This window comes from Ranitomeya variabilis, chromosome 8 (genome assembly GCF_051348905.1).
Source record: "Ranitomeya variabilis isolate aRanVar5 chromosome 8, aRanVar5.hap1, whole genome shotgun sequence".
Classification (NCBI taxonomy): Eukaryota; Metazoa; Chordata; class Amphibia; order Anura; family Dendrobatidae; genus Ranitomeya; species Ranitomeya variabilis.
This window is the reverse complement of record NC_135239.1, coordinates 166,046,690-166,068,221: the sequence shown is the minus strand read 5'-3', so window position 1 is coordinate 166,068,221 and position 21,532 is coordinate 166,046,690. Positions and strand designations below refer to the sequence as shown.

Here is a 21,532-nt window from a genome sequence, read left to right as displayed (position 1 = left end):
GTGGGTGGGGGGAGGGAAAAAAAGAAACGACAAAAACACAGCAAATCTTGAACATATGCACATACCCCAATTACAGTCCAGTGGTTTCCTAAAAGTCACAGTAATTTGCTTACCTGAGAAGCTTAAAAAAAATTGCTAAATTAAAAAAAGGATATCTTGCTTTCTTTGTTCCCCTTTAAATGAAGCACAGGCAGGACTCTCCCGTATTTGCTCACCACCCAGTTCTAAAAGGAACACAAAAAAAAAAAAATCTATTAAATCAAACTCTGACATCTAATCTTCAGATAATTTCATTAATTTTTATTAAGCTCCCTAAGCACTGCGGTACAAAATCAAGCTGCTTCAGACATCTTCAAGATTTCCAAACAAATCAGGCTTTAGTACACGGCTGAGACGGCCTCAGCAAAGCAGCTCTGAAGAGAGAACAGACGCAAAAACAACTGAAGCAGCGAGATACAAAGAGCAATTTTGTTGCTTTACTGGATGTAAATACTGCCATCGGGGTGATAAATGCGGTTTGCTGTAACACCTGTTAATGACTTGTGTGTTCTGCAGTTTAATTAAGGTCTTGTAAACCTAAAAGAGAAACCTTGCTGCAAACCTGAAGATCCCAAATCAGCCATTGTGAAGTCTGTCAAACTCCCTAAAAACTCATATTTGCCTTCACGGCTTACTTAGCATTAGTTTAAGTGGTGTCAAACAGTTGATTAGCAAAAGGGACGGGTTCTTGGACGAGAACAATAGACTTCTGAAAGCCAATGGAGATCCAGAAATGTCAATATCACAAAATAAAAAGTGCTGGTAGAGCCCAAGAGCGTGGTTTCCCTATAGGTTTTCCTACCTTTCTTGCCCCAGCTGCCAGACACAGATAGGACCTGGCTCTGGACAGTGGATCCCACAGGAAGCTTATCAGGGCACGTTTCTCTAATGGAGTTCATCTGTACAGAACATATTTCACCGAGCCGACCATGTCAAAGGGCATCTATAGGATGTACTAAAAGTGCCGGGCTCCTGCTTGAAGCTACAGCCACTGTTGGCCCTCAAGCTCACAACTGGGGTGATCACTTTAAAGGGGTGTTCTCATGGTTGTAAATTTCTTCAGTTAAGACAGCGACCAGAGATGTCAAACACGCGGCCCGAGAACCGCATTCGGCCCTTGAGGCTGTTTTAGGTCGGGTTCACATTGGCGTTCAGGGGCTTTGCAGAGGGCTGCGTACGTCCTCGGCTAAGCCCCGCCTACTTCCACATACTTCTGCATGCGTCCTGCATACCTATCTTTAACATTGGGTATGCAGGACATGAGGATGTAGGCGGATGCGTTGTTTTGACAAGTTGTGTTTAATGCGGACAGCGGGCGCGTCAAAACCACGCATCCGCATACATCCGCATGTCCTGAGTACCTAATGTTAAACACAGTTACACAGGATGCATGCAGAAGTTTGCAGGGCTTAGCGGAGGTTGTACGCAGCCCTCCGCAAAGCCCCCGAACGAAAATTTGAAGTTATCCTTATGTGGCCTGCAGGCAAAGGAGAAGTCGTAATGATCGTGGCTCAAGCCTGGGGGCTGTCGTAAGTGATTCTTTTTAATTGGAAAAAAAAAAACCTACCAAAAAGGTGTATAGAAAAAAAAAATATATATAGTATCACTAAAAAGGTCATGTCATCCTGCAAGGAATGCAGTCCTTCAAATTCACATTTTTTCTATGTGCAGCCCATATACTCCGTCAAGTTTGAGATGGACACTGCAGGAGAGCAACATACCAGCCACTCTCTCCAGCCCATAGATTTCTCAAGTAAGGCTACTGTCACATTAGCGTCATGTGACACACATCGCAATGCGTCGTTTTGGAGAAAAAACGCATCCTACAAAGTTGCCCGCAGGATGCGTTTTTTTCTCCATACACTTGCATTAGCGACGCATTGCGACGGATTGCCACACGTCGCATCCGTCGTGCAACAGATGCGTCGTGTTTTGGCGGACCGTCGGCACAAAAAAAAAACATGCCATGTAACTTTTTTTGTGCGTCGTGTCCGCCATTTTCGACCAAAACTCTGCCCCCTCCTCCCAGGAACTCACAATGCGCAGCGGATGCATTGTAAAACTGCATCCGTTGCCCACGTTGTGCTACATTAACACACTGTCCGTCGGGCCGATGGTTTGTGACGGCCCGTACCGACGGACTAGTGTGAAAGTAGCCTTAGCTGCTGAGGTCCTTGATCTCCTCCAGCTTTCACAGCAGGCCTCCTAATCGCAGCTCTCTGCTCCTCTTGAGTTGTGTGCTTGTTCAAATGTCTTGTTATGTATTGTGTAGATACAGTGATAACAGGGACTATTCCAGAACAAGCCACTGATAGTTGAATGTGTTAGAGCAGTTTCACCAGAGCTGTCACTCAAGGAGAGTCAGCCCTGCTGGAAATTAGGAAGCGAGGAGACTGCATTGCTCTGAGCTGCTCAGGAGGCAACTTGAGATTACCCCTGTAAGATGAACAAACCGTACAAGAGGGGCTGCAGCAAAATTTGTAAGGTTTTAACTCTCAGCTATTGCTCATAGTTCTAAAAAGAGATTTTTTTTTCTTTCAGCAGGCATAGCCAGTTCTTACTACAGACCTGTACTTTAGATTAACTACAATTGAATGTGATTTGTCTAGTTTATCAATCAACAAAAGTATAATAATGTAATATCCTAACTGGATCCCAAATCTAAAAACGCAGGTGGGTTTAAAGCAAACCACCCGGAGTTACGCTGCATTATACGGTGTGCAGTATGGAGAATGTATTATACTGTATGGATGACTATGGGGTGCATTATGCTATACGGACGACTATGGGGCGTGCATTACACTGTATGGACAATGGGGTGCATGATACTGTATGCAAGCAATTCTACAGTGTGAAGGTTTGTGTTGGGCCAATATACTGTATGGAGGGCTGTGTGGGGGATCATACTGTGAACATGTAGGGTACTGTGGAGGAATTCACTGTGGGGGTATCTTACAGTGTTTATGGGGCACCTTTGTTGACAACATACTTTATGAGTGCAATAAAAGGGGAAAATTAAGCGATAAAGAAAAGGGGAATTTAGGGCTCCAGTAAGAGGAAAATGTAGAGGACACAGAGTAGGTGCAGTAATAGGGACACATACAGCAGCAGCGGCGGCTCAGTATTGGGGTATCAGCAGGATAAGGAGTTTGTGCAGGTTGAGAATGTATGGGGACAATACCTGAAATGTGAGAAGTCAGATGTGTCTTTGTTGTAAACTCTGCAGTCCTGGCTGGAGAAGTTATCATGTCGGTCTGGGCCAGATGGAAAAGTGAACGACTCCACCAGAAAGATCATCATCTGTAAGTCATCATCAATAACTGTACTGTAATCTCATACATGTTCTGCAGGGCTGGAATCTACCACTATATGGCGGTTATATCACTGATGGTCTTCGTATAGATTTTTTTTTTTTTTTAGTAACAGCTCTGTCATCTGCTGAGGTTTTCTTATATTCACTATTCAGGTATGCCACTATATTTGTAATCAGGATCAACTGGTTAGGGCCTACTCAGAAGTTTTGCCCCCCGAAACCAAACCTCAAGCTATGCCTCGGACACGTTAGAAAAGAAACCTCACTAGAAATGCTGTCAAACTGATTATTTTTTTACTTTCATAAATGCCTAATTAACCTGACAGAAATCAGCAAAATGCCATTACACAAAGTATTAACACATCAGTATGGACATGTAAGAAAGAAATAAGAGTATTAGCATTTCACAGATGACCTGCCTTATGATTGGGAACTTCAGTGCCCGGTACGGCTGCTTTCATCTGAAAGTCAGTGACGCCAGCTTTTTCTAGAGACTTCAAGAGGTCATTTTGTGGGCGACTTTGTTCCTTAGGTTTCTTCTTCTCTTTGGCTGCTTGTCTCTCTTGTTCCAGTCTGCACAGAACAGAAAATGAGAATTACTTACTGGTAATTTGATTTTCCCCTGAATGTGGGATCCGCTCCTATTACTGGACAGGAAGCCAAGAGCAAAGAAGAAAAAGGCAACTCAATATGGTTTCCAAGAAGACAAGTAGGAGTCACCCAAATTATAATCATTATTCTTATTATTTATACACTCACTCAAGCTCATTCTTTATTTTGAGAAGCTAAGATTGAGAACAACCAACCATAAGCCAGAGGGTGGGAAAATTAGGGTGCCGTCATGGGTTTCAGCAAAATCAAATTACCGATAAGTAATTATATTTCCCCTCACCAATGACAGCAGCTAAGACTTTGACCAAGGAATCCTCTAATAAGGTGGGAGCACCCCTGTAAGAGTCTATATTTATAGGCTTCACTTATGTGTATGGTTGGCCATCTTCTCGGATTTAATTAGATACTCCGTACTTTTTACATCACTTAACCCACAACTGAAGTACGGTATATAGCACGCCAGATGGGGTACGTAGAGCCCTCCAGATGGGCATGCTCCCCATCTCATCAGCACTAGGGCCACCACCACTCTCCTCAGTCCGCTCTCCATCTATTTCATTACTAGAGTTGTAACTACTCGCCTCTGCACGAGTGCCCTCCCATCAGGAAGCATGCGTGATGAGGAGGGTGAGGGTGGCGGCGCTAGTAATGAGGGGGATGGTGCATGGGCTAAGGATATGGCGCACATGCCCACAGGTACGACTGTGATATATGAAGAAACAAGATCAGCGTTGGAAAGGGCAGAGGTGAGTAGTGAAACACTATGTGGGCTCATTATACAGTATGGAGCATCATGTGGGGTCATTATACTGTATAAATCATCATGTGGGGCCATTATACAGTATGGAGCACGATGTGGGGGCCATTATACTGCATGGAGGACTATGTGGGGGCCATTATACTGCATGGAGGACTATGTGGGGGCCATTATACTGCATGGAGGACTATGTGGGGGCCATTATACTGCATGGAGGACTATGTGGGGGCCATTATACTGCATGGAGGACTATGTGGGGGCCATTATACTGCATGGAGGACTATGTGGGGGCCATTATACTGCATGGAGGACTATGTGGGGGCCATTATACTGCATGGAGGACTATGTGGGGGCCATTATACTGCATGGAGGACTATGTGGGGGCCATTATACTGCATGGAGGACTATGTGGGGGCCATTATACTGCATGGAGGACTATGTGGGGGCCATTATACTGCATGGAGGACTATGTGGGGGCCATTATACTGCATGGAGGACTATGTGGGGGCCATTATACTGCATGGAGGACTATGTGGGGGCCATTATACTGCATGGAGGACTATGTGGGGGCCATTATACTGCATGGAGGACTATGTGGGGGCCATTATACTGCATGGAGGACTATGTGGGGGCCATTATACTGCATGGAGGACTATGTGGGGGCCATTATACTGCATGGAGGACTATGTGGGGGCCATTATACTGCATGGAGGACTATGTGGGGGCCATTATACTGCATGGAGGACTATGTGGGGGCCATTATACTGCATGGAGGACTATGTGGGGGCCATTATACTGCATGGAGGACTATGTGGGGGCCATTATACTGCATGGAGGACTATGTGGGGGCCATTATACTGCATGGAGGACTATGTGGGGGCCATTATACTGCATGGAGGACTATGTGGGGGCCATTATACTGCATGGAGGACTATGTGGGACCATTACTGTAAGGAAGTCAATACAGAGCCCTGTGATACTGTATGGAGCACTATGTAGGGCCCATTACACTTTCTGCAGGAATATGTGGGTCTCACTGTACTGTATGGGCACCTCCAGGGGCTCCCCCAATCCGAGGCATTTTAAACATTATGTGACCTATTGGGTCTGTATCAGCCGCTCAAGTGTGACTATAGCAGAATTATTTGATCTTTTTCTCTGCAGAATTGTTGGGCACTGGTCTTTACATGTGTTATTTATGATGCCTGTTTTTCTAAACGTATTATTGAGTGGCCATTTATTTTTGTGAAGTTGTATTTTGTTGTACAGGTGTAGCGGTGCAATATGGTGTGGCTTTGTGCCACTTAGAGGTATTTATTGTATAGATCATTCTTCTCTACAGCATGTAATTTTGCACAGTGATTCATTGTTTCCTGTATATACTGATCTAATGGTCATCAGCATTTGCTGGTTGAATCCTGTATACTAATTCTCTATACCTACTACAATATAAAATCTGTGCACTGGCCTCGGGTGGGGTAGCTCTAAGCTTTATTATAAGCAGCTTTGGGTTTCCATTCGTCATGTTGTTTGACTTTTAACTGTTTTTATCATGTGTGTCGGTCCTGTATTCAATAAAATTATTTTTGTATCTTTTTTTGGTGATCCCCAGTTTTTGGTCTGCAGCTTTTTCTTTATATAATTTTTGATGTTTGTGTTGACTCTGGGTGTTTTCCTTTTTATTTGTTGTGGTGCCCTCCCAAACAATTATTGTTTACACTGTGCTGTATGGAGGACTATGTGGATCCATTGTACTGTATGGAGCATCCTTTTTACCCATTATACTGTATGAGGAGTTGTGTGGGGATTACAGTTGGAGAATCATACTTTGCAGGGGGAATTGAAGGAGGGGGGTACAGTAGGGTCATCATCCAGGGTGTCTGGAAGAATTCACTGTGGGAGTATCATACAGTGTGTGGGAGTATCATACAGTGTGTGGGCGTATCATACAGTGTGTGGGCGTATCATACAGTGTGTGGGAGCACTTGTTTGTATCATACTTCACCTGTTTTATTCAAGATTTGTATCCATTGTTATTACATACTTAAATTAGGCCATTGGGCCATATGCTTTTTACTGCCCTTCCATAACATATTACATTATTCCACTATAATTCCAAAAGTTAATATTTTATTTATTTAAAAAAAAAAAACAAAAAAAAAAAAAAACTTCAGCTGTAGACTTTTTTTTTTTTTTTTACTTTTTTTACACAAATATCAAGGTTGACTTTATCAAAGCTTTTAAAGTTGGTCCTATGTGTATTTAAAGGGTTATTCTCATCATGACAAAGGGTTAGAATTACAAAGAGGTTGTTAAAACAAACAACTTTGCAATTTTACATTTAATTGAAAATCCTCTCCATTCTCAAGAACAGATCTCCACTGCAATCGGTGGCTAGTATCTTAAGCTTGGAGGGCAGCACTTACAAGATCTTTGCTATAAAAACTCTATAGCGCGCTAATGTACGAGTTGTTTTTCTAATCAAAATCTCAGTATTCAGGTAAATTGCCGTGTTGGCACTTTGCGATAAATAAGTCGGTTTGGGATTGCAGTTTGGGAACTTGGTCTCTAAAAGGTTCACCATCACTGGTATATAGGAACTGGTGCTAAGACTTAGCATGTTAATGGAAGTAGACGTTCAAGTGATTTAAAATACAAATCCAACTATGAAGATTGTTAGTAGAAAAGTTAAATGCAAAAGTAGATAACTTTTCGAGCAAACAGACTAAGATAACCATCACCTCTGATGAACCACTGTTTTTTTTACCCCATGAGGAGGCGATTCAATCAGAAAGAAATATACATCTCATATGGGATCAGTCAAAGGCCAGATGGTTTTAAAGGGGATGTCCAGTCCAAATAGTTAAGTCTGCAGTCACTGTCACTGCAGACTAATGAATTCCCCAGTACATGCACTGAGAATTTGCCAGTTTCTGAGTCGGGACCATAGGATATGTCTGCGCTGTACAAACCCACGGGCAGAGCCCGTCCAATGGGCGCAGCCTTGCTCCATACACTTGTATTGAGCGAGGACACGCCTCGACTAGTGACATGGCCGACTAGAGTGCACGGTCTCGCTCCATACAACTGTATGGAGCAAGGCTGCACCCACTGGATGGTCTCTGCCCAGGAGTATGTAGAAGGGACATATACCCTCTGATCCCGGGCTCAGAAACTAGGAATCCTTGCAGTGCACAGTGCATGCACTGGGGAGATTCATAAGTATGCAGTCACACAGAGTGAGTGCAGATTCATTCATTTGGACTGACAACCTCTTTAAAACAAAGCATTAGAACCCAGTACCTTATGGACACATCGTCCTGTTCTTGAGTTTGTGACGGCCGACTACCGACTGGAATGTGAAAGAAGCCTAAGAGGACATTTTAACTAACCCATCCATTCCTCCTCATATTATTGCAGTTTTATCACTTCAAAATCACATTGACTGGATATTGAACCAACTCATCACTTTGTTTAATCTACCAGTTTTATTCCTTCAATCCAGAAATAATTGTGTATAATGGCTCCACCGACTTAGTTTCCAAAGAGTCTATTTTCTGACTTCAACAAGGAGGATACACTGGTCTTAGAATATTTTCACCAGACCCGATATAAATATATCTATTATGCAACTCCAATTAGGAGGATAAACTAAGATATTGATGGCTCGTCAGTCCCATACCGACGAGTCCAACTTGCACCTCCATTAGGGGTACAGACCGGTATAGTGCCGCCCGGCTTGACACCGTAAAGTTCATCTTATAACTCTGTACTGGGAGGGTAGATTAGGGTATTGAGAGTTTAATCACTTAGCGTCCAACAGACCACTTTGTGACTCCCAACTAGGAGCCTCAATTGGACCTACGGTGGTTTTATTCAGCTTAATGCAGCCATCTTTATCTCGCTCCTCCAACTAGGAGGGTAAAGTGAAATGTAAATGTTTAGCAATCAGTCAGTCAGTCAGTCAGTCAGTCAATCTTATGACACCAGACAGGGACAATCAACTGGACTTACACTGGTTTTGCTCAGCTTAGCCATGCCTAAGCAACAAATCAAATCCCACTAGGATAACCTGGAACCTAAATGATTAATCAACCAGTCCAAATTATGACTCCAGACCCCAAAGGTTAACTGCACTTACCAGAATTTAATTTGGCTTATCATAACCATGACCAACTCCAACTAGAAGAATGACTGGGGCAGAGATTTTGTCAAGCTAACAAAGTCAGCCAGTCTATTTTGTGACTCTCCACACTGGACTTACAATTGTTTCATTCTTAATAGCACAACCATTTACACCTCCTACCTAGAGGACAAACTGGGACATAGATGTTAAATGTGGGCCAGTTCAATATGCAATCCAAGTAAGAGTGTCAGGAAATCTGTTGGACTCAGCTATCATCAGGACTGTATTTTATTAAGCCCACTTATTGATATTTAATAAAATCACCACAGTACAACAGTATCATCTGGAAGCCATCCTCACTAATATCCGCAGTATTGCTAGTAAAGGGTAATGAAGCTTTGCGACAGTAGCGAAAACAGACCTACAAGCACCAAGTCGACTGGCTAACCAGGCAAAAGCCACGGCTCCCAAAGTTGTACATACCATTTGAAGTCATACTCCACCAAAGGCCCCATCAAGTCACGTCGTGAGGCAGATGTAGCTAAAGAAACTCTAGATCTGAGGTGGCAGGCTATTCAACAACTAAAAAGTGGCCAGAAAACCTTCAGATAGGTGTACACGAGAAATAAGTCCAGACTTGAATTGGCAGTCCAAACACCAGACATGCGCTGGCATGGCAAACATGAGGCCATACCCGAAGCGGACGACCCAACACACAAAACCAGATAAGGCAGCCGGCCCAACACCCAATACACGAGTTCAGACACGAGGCGGCCGGCCCAACATCCAATACACGAGTTCAGACACGAGGCAGCCGGCCCAACACCCAATACACGAGTTCAGACACGAGGCAGCCGGCCCAACACCCAATACACGAGTTCAGACACGAGGCGGCCGGCCCAACACCCAATACACGAGTTCAGACATGAGGCGGCCGGCCCAACACCCAATACACGAGTTCAGACACGAGGCGGCCGGCCCAACACCCAATACACGAGTTCAGACACGAGGCGGCCGGCCCAACACCCAATACACGAGTTCAGACACGAGGCGGCCGGCCCAACACCCAATACACGAGTTCAGACACGAGGCGGCCGGCCCAACACCCAATACACGAGTTCAGACACGAGGCGGCCGGCCCAACACCCAATACACGAGTTCAGACACGAGGCGGCCGGCCCAACACCCAATACACGAGTTCAGACACGAGGCGGCCGGCCCAACACCCAATACACGAGTTCAGACACGAGGCGGCCGGCCCAACACCCAATACACGAGTTCAGACACGAGGCGGCCGGCCCAACACCCAATACACGAGTTCAGACACGAGGTGGCCGGCCCAACACCCAATACACGAGGTCAAACACGAGGCGGCCGGCCCAACACCCAATACACGAGTTCAGACACGAGGCGGCCAGCACAACACACGACACGAGGTCAGACACGAGGCGGCCGGCACAACGCACAACACACAAGGCCAGACAATACTAAGATTAGAATACAGGATCTGTTGACAAGACAGGCGCATTAACAAACTAAACCACAGCACCTAAACGAGAAATGACAGGCTGCAAGAAATGCAAGAATCACAAGGCCGCAGGACTACTGAACACAAGAACCCAGGCCCAACATGAACCATAGGTAGTTACTGAAGCATTAAATGTAGGTTCTCCCAAACTGATGTTAAAATTCCAGAGCAGGAATTAAAAAACTTAACTTTTATTGTATTAAAAAGTAAAAATCAAAATGAAGTCACCAAAAAAGACTTAAAAAAAAAAAAAAAAAAAAAGAAGTACTACATGGTGTAACCTGTTGAAGGAATATACCGTATCTGAATTAGTACTCCTAGGGGTTTAATGAGGACAACACTTGCAATGGCCCAATGTGCTATCACTCAATCCCAAGGTGCCTTATTTATTAATAGCGATGCATATATGCAACGGCACTTCTAAGATGCAAAAACAAATAAATAAGTAACCATGGTTGCATAAATATCAGCAGGTATCATGAGAGATGAAAAAAAGGGGGTAAGGTCAAATGGTAAGATAACAGATGTATCACAGAAATATCAATATTGGAATGATCTCACCAATTGCTGAGGACAGGCAAGGCGGAGCCGAAGTTTGCTGGAGTGGAAGAGTCCATTATACAACAGCGTCGGGAAACAATGCCCTGTCAATCCCTAAGGGGCTATCAATAAAACTGAATCCCCAAGCTACCGCCCTTACAAGGGCAGTCCACATCTACCCCTAAATTGTAACATGCCTTGAACTCTCCCTATTTGGATGTCCCAACGCGTTTCTTTCAAGCTGGATCAGGGGACTAGCTTGCGTGGGAGATAAAGTGCATAAGTGCTATTGCTATGTAGAGAGACATAGAGACCTGCCACCCTCTATGCTACACTGCCTTACCTGTCCTCAGCAATTGGTGAGATCATTCCAATATTGATATTTCTGTGATACATCTGTTATCTTACCATTTGACGTTACCCCCTTTTTTTCATCTCTCATGATACCTGCTGATATTTATGCAACCAGGGTTACTTATTTATTTGTTTCTGCATCTTAGAAGTGCCGTTGCATATATGCATCGCCAATAATAAGGCACCTTGGGATTGAGTGATAGCACATTGGGCCATTGCAAGTGTTGTCCTCATTAAACCCCTAGGAGTACTAATTCAGATACGGTATATTCCTTAAACAGGTTACACCATATAGTACTTTTTTTTTTTAGTCTTTTTTGGTGACGTCATTTTAATTTTTACTTTTTAATACAATAAAAGTTAAGTTTTATAATTCCTGCTTATGCTATGTTCCCAGATCTTTGGTAGGATCATTTGATACGTCTGAAATCATATAGTGCTTTTTTCATAAAATTCCAGAGCCCAACTTGGCACCTGTACTCACTGCCTTTCTTACTAGACGTTGCTATAGAACACACCATGGTGTTCTATGATTCACGGCTGCTCCATCAGTCTGCTCAAGGCTCCTATATCCAGAGCACAGGAACACACATTGAAGGAGGAAGTGGGAGTTGCATTTTTTATTTTGTGCTCTTGGCTTTCTGTCCGGTGATAGGAACAGATCCCACTCTCTCCCAGGTGCTGTCATTGGTGAGGGAAAAATACTAATTCCAATCTACTAGGCAATGCTGCAAATCCTTAAAGGGAACCCAGAACCAATAGCGATTAGCTGTTATTTGCTCCATTCAGGCTTCCGGGTACTGCTGAACGGCTCCATTTCTTCTGAATAGAGGCAGCCGGTATACATTGAATAAAGATGCGCTTTGCAGCTCCATTCAAAGTATTTCAGAAAATAACAGCTGATCGGTTGAGGTGCCAGCTGTAGGACCCCCATCCTGATATTGATGACTTGTCCTATGGATAGATCATCAATATGTTGTGACCAGACAACTCCTTAAAGTAAATAAATAGGGAGTGAACAGTACTTACTTATGCAAGAAGCTTTCCTTGGCCATTTCTATTTGCAATAATCCACCCTTCCATTTTGTCTTATTCAGAAGAGAGAGACCTATGAAACAAAAAATGTAAAAAGGCTTAAAAAAAAAAAGTTAACTGTGTGTGAAACCACCCATATGGAATACAGTTCTATTTAGAAGTCACACTTGGCCACAATTTCCAGCTGCCCATAAACAGGGATGTCCACATATACATTGGTTTATACACTGCAGAGAAACTCACATTTTTTTAGGTCTGTGTCCGAGATATTAATGTTCATGTAGGCAAACGTCCTTACAGGGTTTCCTGCAACAAAGATGATTAGAACATGGTTATAGTCCTCAAATAAAAGAGGAATGCGAGGTTTATAGAAGTCATCATTTTCAGATGACAAAAATTGAGGGAGGTTTACAGATCAATATGGCCAATAGGAGACATAACATGTGTTAGATTTATGAAAGGCATGTGTTAATATTTTGGTGGAAAAAAAAATAGCAAAATGTAAGCCAACGACAAGCTACCATAAGGAAAAGTATCAAATTTCTTGTAAGATGCATCTAATCTATCACCGTGTGCCACAGAGACAGATGCAGGCCATTTTTGCTTGCCTGGTTCAGGTCTATGCAGTCTTAATTTTTAGAGACTTAATAAAATGCACATTCATTTAAAAAAAAAAAAAAAATTAGGCACACATGACTTAAAGGAATTGTACATTTTCAGAAAACCACCAATATAGATAGCATGAGAATCTTAACTCAGTGATGGACTGCAGTGCTGTCAATGTGACGTCACCACTGCAGCCAAACATTACAAAATGGGGGCAGCAGCAGATGGAGCACTGAACCCCAAGGACAAAAATTAAGAGCACTGTTTCATTGTGGTTTGTTGTTTTTTTGTTTTTTTTTTAAATATAAGGGTATGTGCACACACCTGGAATACACCTAACAAAAGGAAAAAAAAAAAAAGCGCAGAAGACACGCCACAAAAAAAATGTGAACATAATGCACAGTAATGTAAAAAAACACTACACTGCTGTGCACGTGTTCAGTCTCGTTACTCTTAACTGCTTCACAGGGTGAAAACGCAGCAAAAAGTTATTTCGGGGGAAAATCCCATTAAAAAGGGAGCGTTCAATGGGATGGTGGTCTCATGAAGACAATCCCGGCTAATACACCGCATTTAATTCAGTGACGCAAAAGAGGCCACAGAGAGCAAAAAGGTGGAGAACATGGGTAAGACATGGTTATGAAACCTTGATAACCCGGAGGTTAAATTACTTACTAAGGCAGGGTTTCTCAGGATTAGTAAGCTTCCCTCAGTAATTGTCCGTTTAGACCAGGGATGCACAACCTGCAGCACGGAGGTCACATTCAGCCTGTGATGCCATTCTGTACAGTCCCCAACCATATGGACAGAAAGATGCTTGACTGACAGGTTATATGTGGGCAGCCACATACACCAAAAAAAATAAATTAAAATAATCGCTGCATGCACAAGCTTGAGCACATATCCGGATTGCACTCGGCCATGTAAATCAATGAATGCGTGGAACACATCAGACTGCACTCGAATGACTTATGAGTGCAGTGTTATTTCTGCAAATTGAAAGAATTGAGAAGATGGATAAATATTTTTTTTCTTTCTTCCCCTTGTGTGAGAGAATTGGATTGCACTATGATCAAAGTTTGAGCAGAATTTGATACGAGTGTGATTTGCATAATCATCCCAATTCTCTCGGATGAGAGAAAATACGCTTGTCTGCACCTAGCCTTAGAGTGCTGATTTTTGGAGGCAAGAGTCTTGCAAGTAGAATTTGTAGCTATCTGACATTTATGGTATATAATTTCGATATTTGCCATATTCGATATTTATAATAATTCGAAATTTGCCATAAATGTCACAGAAGATAATACCCTTAAATGTTTAGTGCAGCACCTGGATTGGTTTAGTATGACAATAAGGCCCTTGGACCAAAAAACATTGTGCACCCATAGTTTACAAGACTCACAGATGGCGCAATACAACCTCTGATCAGTACACATTTACTGATCAGAGGTTGTTTAAATATCTTATTACAGAGGCAGAAAAAAGTAAACGATGTACACGGAGAGATCTGTAATAAATCGCTCAGTACATATAGGCTGCCATGGTTTTCACTAGTCAAGATTCCTGTTTACACAGGATGATGTTCCACTGGGAATGAAGATCTTTTTTCATTCTGCTCATGCATCAGGTGATCGGCAGTCTGTTTACACTGCAAGATAATCATGAAACTGGTGGTTGCATTGCAATTATCTTGCAGTGCAAATGCAGTTCACACACACAAAAAAAAAGACTTTTCATATATAAAAATTTAATACATGGTAAGCAAAGTGGGGCACATCATACTGTTGGGACTGCCACAAACCACATAAAAAAGTCATCATTCAGCTATGGCTTAATGAAGTCTATGCAGATTGTCTTTTACATACCTTGATCATCTTTCCGGTAAATAATGTCCACTTCACCCACTTTTCCGAACCTTCCAAACCTTTCTGAGAGTTCATCATCAGTGACAGAAGGACCAAGACCTCCTACATACAAGCGTCTTAATGTTGCCTCCATTTTTCAGACAGATATGAATCTCGTGGAAATTTCTAAGATTAGAATAAGAAAACGGTATAAGAACAAAAACCATAAGGCAGTGTTCACAAGGAGCTTTTTTTGTTCAGTTTTGGTTTTGTAGCAGAAACTCTCCAAGAGCCACAAACTTTAACTGGTTAGTTTCTGCTTCAAAAAAGAAAAACAAAAACTCTGTGGGAATTGCAGACAGTTTTCAGAGTGATAGCCGCCTGAAGATTGGGCAAGTTAGTTCCTTTAATTGCTTGATGTCTTCCGTAACATAACCTAATTGGTTCAGGTTTCGGATTACGGGTTAGGGTATGTTTCCACGGTCAGTAAACGCTGCGTACATCCACAGTGTCCAAATGTTACAGCACTGTGGATGGGATTTGAAGAAATCCCATCTCCACTATGCGTGCACAGACGCCTCCGGCTTCCCTGCAGAGACGGACATGTGGCGCGTCTTTACAGACCGCAGCATGTCTATTTATCTTGCAGAGATGCTCAGTCTCAGCAAGATACCGTAAATATCACCAGTACAATGTATAGGATGCGGTTCAATGAACACATGCGGATCACCTGCGTTCAAAAGCCGTACAAAGTGCTGCAGGTTTCTTCCCGTGGAAACATACCCTAACAGATGCTGGCGGAGAGAATGAAGATCATTTTATCCCTGCTGCACTTGGGTGCGTGCAGGCGCCGGGCAGCATCATAACTCCATTAACTACCGTGTAAATTTTCCCAACAAAAAAAAAATATATATATTGTTTCTCTCATATGGAGAATGTCCAAAAAGGGGGTTGGGTGATATCAAAATGGCAGAGTAACTTTTGCTTTTTTTTTTAATCACTGTGACCACCCCCAAAAAAATATTTCACGGGGAACCCAAAATGGTCCCATTAAAAAATTACAGCTTTAACTGCAAATTCAAGGGGGGACATATTGATGCAACCAATGCAGCCAACAGGGGCCCAAGAGGCAGGGGCCACTACTGCCTCCATAGCAGGTGGCATTGTGCATAATGATGACTTATCAGACTGCACAGGGTGGGGTCTCTCCTGACCGATCACTACTACCCAGACACCACTTTATCAACCCACATATAAAAAGTTATAGATCTTTGAAGGTGAGGAAAAAGATTTGAAAGCGAAGAAGAGCCACAGGGGCTCCTAGGGGCCCCATACACCAGGTGCCGGCCCTAACAATCACCTACAGTAGAGTTTACAGGACTCCATTTCTCCCTGCAGGTAGAGGAGCCGGATGTGAGCGCAGCATGTATGGAGGACAGACACGTGTAGCGGTCACCCCAGCAGCGGGCGCTCACCTCATCACCTCACCGGCCGGGCACCCCCACACCACTGCCACAGGAACACTGCGAAACTCACATTGCACTCCTGTGTTCCGGGAAATGCATTCCCATAGGAAACAAGTGCTTGTCTTCAACGTTCCGCTGCTCCTATACGTCACCGTTTACAGCGCCGGTATCGCTCGGAGTGACTGGAGGACGTACATGTATTGCCTTATCTTCTACATCAGAGAGTTTGTGATAAGAATCTCGGAAGCAGCGCAACCTCGGTGCTTACCAAACCGGAAAGGAAGCTGAAAGGTGACGCACACCGGAGCAAACCATTTTTTCCGAGTTTCTAGGGGGCGACAAGTTTACTTTTCTCGTGTATTCTCAGTAGCAGAGCATCAGCTGGATAATTACGGGCTTTTCCCATCTCATTTTTTGCCGTCTCTAGAAAGTTCACGTTCCCAGCTCCTGTTCTCGCAGTTATTGGGGACTTGATTTTTTTTGTTGCATTGACTATTACTGCGCAGCTGCGAGCACAAAGTAAGGCGCGCTTAGTTTGAAGAGTAAAGGAGAGTGAGGTGAGTGCTGGTGATACTGACCGGGGTGCTGCCTAGTGGACAAGCGGGAGGTTATGTATTGGTAGCGCCGGTGGTAATGGCGGGAGCGCGGAGGCGGGTCCTGAGGACCGTGGTGGGCGGGGCTTGTGTGCAAAGCTCTGGCAGGAATTGGGGGGGCTGAATGCCGATACATTACCGGGGAGTCACATCTGCAGTGTACGCCCCAATGGCCGCTACATGAAGGGGGGCACAAGCTGTGATGTGATATTGGCCAGCAGCCATGTCAGTCCTGGTTGTGCGCAACTCACAAACGCCGTCACTCATGAGCTGGGCCGGTTTTAGAAAAAGTGGGGCCCAGAATGCTTACATATTGCACCGTCACAGAAACATTTTGGTTGTATTTACATGCGCTGACACAGGTCGTTCAACGAGTGTGATCGACAATATTGAAGTCTGGCTTTTGTTTCCCGGCCTCTTTACACCGGCTGAGGAAGAATGATGGGCACAGAACGACCACTAATAGATCAGTCTGTCCCCATACAGTCTCATGTTATCAGCAGCACATCTGCAGTTTACACCGGCGATGTGCTGCTGAGAACAAGGATTTCTGTTACGGCATAAACAATCCAATCACTTGATGAATAGGCAGCATTTTGCTCTTTCAGTATAATGCACCCCATAGTATATAATAATGTACACCACAGTCCTCCATATTGTAAAATGCACACCCCATAGTCCTCCATATAGTATTATACACTCCTCATAGTGCTCCATATAGTATAATGCAGCGCCATAGTCAACCATGTAGTACAATTCACTTCCCATAATATAATGCACCCCATAGGCCTCTATATGGTATAATACACCCCCATAGCCCTCCACATAGGCCTCTATATATAATAATACACCCCCATAGTCCTCCACATAGTATAGTACACCCCATAGGCCTCTGTATAGTATAGTGCACCCTCATAGTCCTCCACATAGTATAATGCACCCCATAGTGCTGCATATACAGTCATGGCCAAAAGTTTTGAGAATGACACCAAAATTATATTTTCACATGATCTGCTGCCCTCTGGTTTTTATTAGTGTTTGTCTGATGTTTATATCACATACAGAAATATACGGTAATTGCAATCATATTATGAGTACCAATAGGTTATATTGACAGAATGAGTTAATGCAGCAAGTCAATATTTTCAGTGTTGACCCTTCTTCTTCAAGACCTCTGCAATTCTCCCTGGCATGCTCTCAATCAACTTCTGGACCAAATCCTGACTGATAGCAATCCATTCTTGCATAATCAATGCTTGCATTTTGCCAGAATTTGTTGGTTTTTGTTTGTCCACCCGTCTCTTGATTATTGACCACAAGTTCTCAATGGGATTAAGATCTCGGGAGTTTCCAGGCCATGGACCCAAAATCTCTGTTTTGTTCCATGAGCCATTTAGTTATCACCTTTGCTTTATGGCAAGGTGCTCAATCATGCTGGAAAAGGCATTGTTGGGCGCCAAACTGCTCTTGGACGGTTGGGAGAAGTTGCTCTTGGAGGACATTCTGGTGCCATTTTTATTCATGGCTGTGTTTTTAGGCAAGACTGTGAGTGAGCCGATTCCCTTGGCTGAGAAGCAACCCCACACATGAATGGTTTCAGGATGCTTTACAGTTGGCATGAGACAAGACTGGTGGTAGCGCTCACCTCTTCTTCTCCGAATAAGCTGTTTTTCCCTTCCCCATGACAGCACCGGTACATGAGAGATGGTCCCGCCCCCAAGAACAGGAAACCTGCATAGGAGATAAAATGTTCTCCGAGATGAGATCCCTTATACGGGAAGAGGTGCAGGCTTCTATATCTAGCCTTTCGCATTCTCGGCCTACCAGTCACATAACCGGTCGCAAGCGCGCCAGGAAGGAGGAAGTCCAGGGGGAGCCAGAATATTCTTCTGATGAAGGTTCCGAACTTAGGGATTCACTATCAGAAGAGGAAGGTGAAATTCCCGTAGAAAACCAGGACAGAGCCAGGAAGTATCTCTTCCAGTCTGAGGAGACAGACGAACTTGTCCAGGCTGTTAGGAATACGATGCAGATCGAGGATACTGCTAAACCACAGTCCAGGCAGGACTTGATGTTCGGGGGACTCGTGGCACGAAACCTGACTGTGTTTCCCATTAGTGATCATATCAAGGCTATGGTCATAGAAGAATGGAAGGAGGCTGAGCGCCGATTAGTGCTTTCTCGTGACTTCAAAAGCCGCCTGCCGTTCGATCCGGAGGAAGTCAAGCTATGGGAAGAGATCCCAAAAATTGACGTTCCCGTAGCAAAGGTCACTAAAAAGACTGCGATACCCTTCGAAGACTCCTCCAGTCTTCGTGACCCTATGGATAGGAAGGCCGACATCCTCCTTAAAAGGGCCTGGGAATCTTCTGCAGCTTTGATTAGAACGAACATAGCAGCCACTTCGGTGGCCAGGTCTATGTACTTATGGATGGGGAAGTTAGAAGAGCAGTTATCCAATAAGACACCCAGAGCTGATATTCTGCACTCCTTTCCTATAATGAAGTCCGCAATGGCCTTCTTATCTGATATGACGGCTGAATCTGTCAGATTTTCAGCCCGTAATAGCTCACTATCTAATGCAGCTAGGAGGGCGGTCTGGCTTAGGTCATGGTCTGGTGACAATGCTTCCAAATCCAAACTCTGCTCTATTCCATTTTCAGGACAGAGGGTGTTTGGACCAGCTTTGGACTCTATCCTCGAGTCAGCGTCCGATAAAAAGAAAGGTTTTCCGGAGGACAAACCTAAGCGTCCGCAGCCCTTTCGGAGAGGTTTCTTCTCCAGAAAGCAGTTCGATCCTAAAAATCAGGGTCGGTCCAGCAGGGGATCCTACAGAGGCTCCCGTGGACAGAATAATAGGAACAGAGCTTCTTTCTTTAGCCCATCCTATAAAAATAAATCTCTATGACGCCACTCACATTGGGGGGAGGCTCCGTATGTTCGCAGGAAATTGGGCCCAGATTACTCAGAATCAGTGGATTCTCAGTACTGTTTCCGAAGGTTACAGCATAGAACTTTACTCACCTCCCCCAGAAAGATACATTACACCTACGGCAGTCAAACCAGATTCGGCTATACTAAAGGACTTACAGGACATGCTCAGGACAGAAGTAATAATTCCTGTCCCTCAGTCAGAGTTGGGGAAAGGCCACTACTCTTCCCTGTTCACGGTCACGCGGCCACCAGGCGACACCCGCACAATAATAAATCTAAAGCCTTTGAATGCATGGGTGAGATACAGAAGGTTCCGCATGGAATCCATTCGGTCAGCAATTCCGCTTATAAACCAAAATGCGGTCATGTGCACTATCGACCTAAAAAGGGCCTATTACCAGGTCCCAGTACATCCCTCATCTCAGAAACTGCTGAGATTTGCCGTAGCTCTGCCCACCCGGACCTGCCACTATCAGTTTCAGGGCCTTCCCTTCGGTCTGGCTTCCGCTCCTCGCGTTTTTACCAAACTTGTATCAGAGATGGTGGCCTTCCTAAGGAAACAAGGCATCATAATAATCCCGTACTTGGACGATTTCCTGCTTGTGGCAGATTCAGTAAAGCTCCTGGAAGATCACCGAGAGCGGACTATCGCACTGATGGAGCATCTCGGCTGGGTACTGAACCGGCAGAAATCCGATCTACTACCAGAGCGGAAGAAAACCTTCCTGGGTGTGCAACTAGATTCCAGACGCAGAATATCGTTACTACCCGGTGCCAAGAGGAAGATAATTCAGACTCAGGTCCGGTATCTATTGGAACATCGAGTTACCATAAGAATGGCTATGAAGGTTTTAGGTCTTATGACGGCCTGCATACCATCCGTCAGGTGGGCGCAGTCTCACACAAGACACCTACAGAAACAGATCTTATCAGCTTGGGATCGCCGCCAGTCTTCCCTAGAAGCTCCTCTGAGATTGAACAATCTAACGAGAAGATCTCTCGTCTGGTGGACACGTTCGGAGAACTTAGAGGTGGGAGTCCTATGGGTCACCCATCCTTACGTAGTTATCACTACGGACGCCAGCGCCTGGGGCTGGGGAGCTCATCTGCAGGGCCGAATCTTGCAAGGCAAGTGGCCAGAAAACATAAGAAGCAGATCATCCAACTTCAGAGAGCTCTACGCTGTATGGCAAGCACTAAAGCACAATCAGTCCATACTCTCGGACCAGCACGTAAGAATATTCTCCGACAATGTAACAACAGTTTCATTCCTGAACCATCAGGGAGGTACCAATTATCAACCACTGCAGGATCTAGCAGAGATGATCTTCAGGTGGGCAGAGGACAACGTGCTATCCATTACAGCTATCCATCTGGAAGGATCCCAAAATGTGATAGCAGATTACCTAAGCAGACGAAATCTGTGCCCAACAGAGTGGAAACTGGAACAAAGCATCTTCCAAGAATTATGTCGCAGATGGGGAACCCCCAACATCGACCTATTCGCGAACAGGAGGAACGCGAAGACCCCAAGGTTCTTCTCCCTGAACCCCTCGGACCTTCCAGAAGGGGTAGATGCCCTGAGTCAGCAGTGGAACCAACCGCTGTCATATGCATTCCCACCCCTGGCACTAATTCCAGCCGTACTTCGGAAGATCAAGGAAGATCGGGCTTTGGTCATCTTAATCGTCCCGTTTTGGCCGAGACGAAGCTGGTTTCCGGTGTTGGGGTCGTTAGCAGCCGACAACCCAGTCGAATTACCCATCAAGGGGAGAGTCATCCATC

The 21,532-nt window shown here is 44.4% G+C and overlaps 2 protein-coding genes across 4 annotated transcripts in view; one reads left to right on the top strand and one right to left on the bottom strand.

Annotated features, from left to right (window-relative positions):
* NOL8 (nucleolar protein 8) overlaps positions 1-16,458 on the bottom strand; it is a 40,171-nt gene extending 23,713 nt beyond the window's left edge. Inside the window, exons 1-6 of one of the 2 annotated variants that reach the window (XM_077276597.1) lie at positions 16,230-16,458; positions 14,776-14,940; positions 12,548-12,610; positions 12,299-12,377; positions 3,772-3,925; positions 161-224 (exon numbers count right to left, since the gene is read on the bottom strand). In XM_077276597.1, the coding sequence (XP_077132712.1) occupies positions 161-224; positions 3,772-3,925; positions 12,299-12,377; positions 12,548-12,610; positions 14,776-14,908 (493 nt within the window). In that variant the 5' untranslated portion in view covers positions 14,909-14,940; positions 16,230-16,458. Of the gene's footprint in view, positions 1-160; positions 225-3,771; positions 3,926-12,298; positions 12,378-12,547; positions 12,611-14,775; positions 14,941-16,118 lie in introns of both variants that reach the window. The other variant, XM_077276598.1, reaches the window with a different exon arrangement.
* CENPP (centromere protein P) overlaps positions 16,376-21,532 on the top strand; it is a 392,292-nt gene continuing 387,135 nt past the window's right edge. The window contains exon 1 of one of the 2 annotated variants that reach the window (XM_077276603.1): positions 16,376-16,511. The gene's annotated coding sequence lies outside the window, so the exon portion shown is untranslated. Of the gene's footprint in view, positions 16,512-16,637; positions 16,778-21,532 lie in introns of those variants that run through there. The other variant, XM_077276602.1, reaches the window with a different exon arrangement.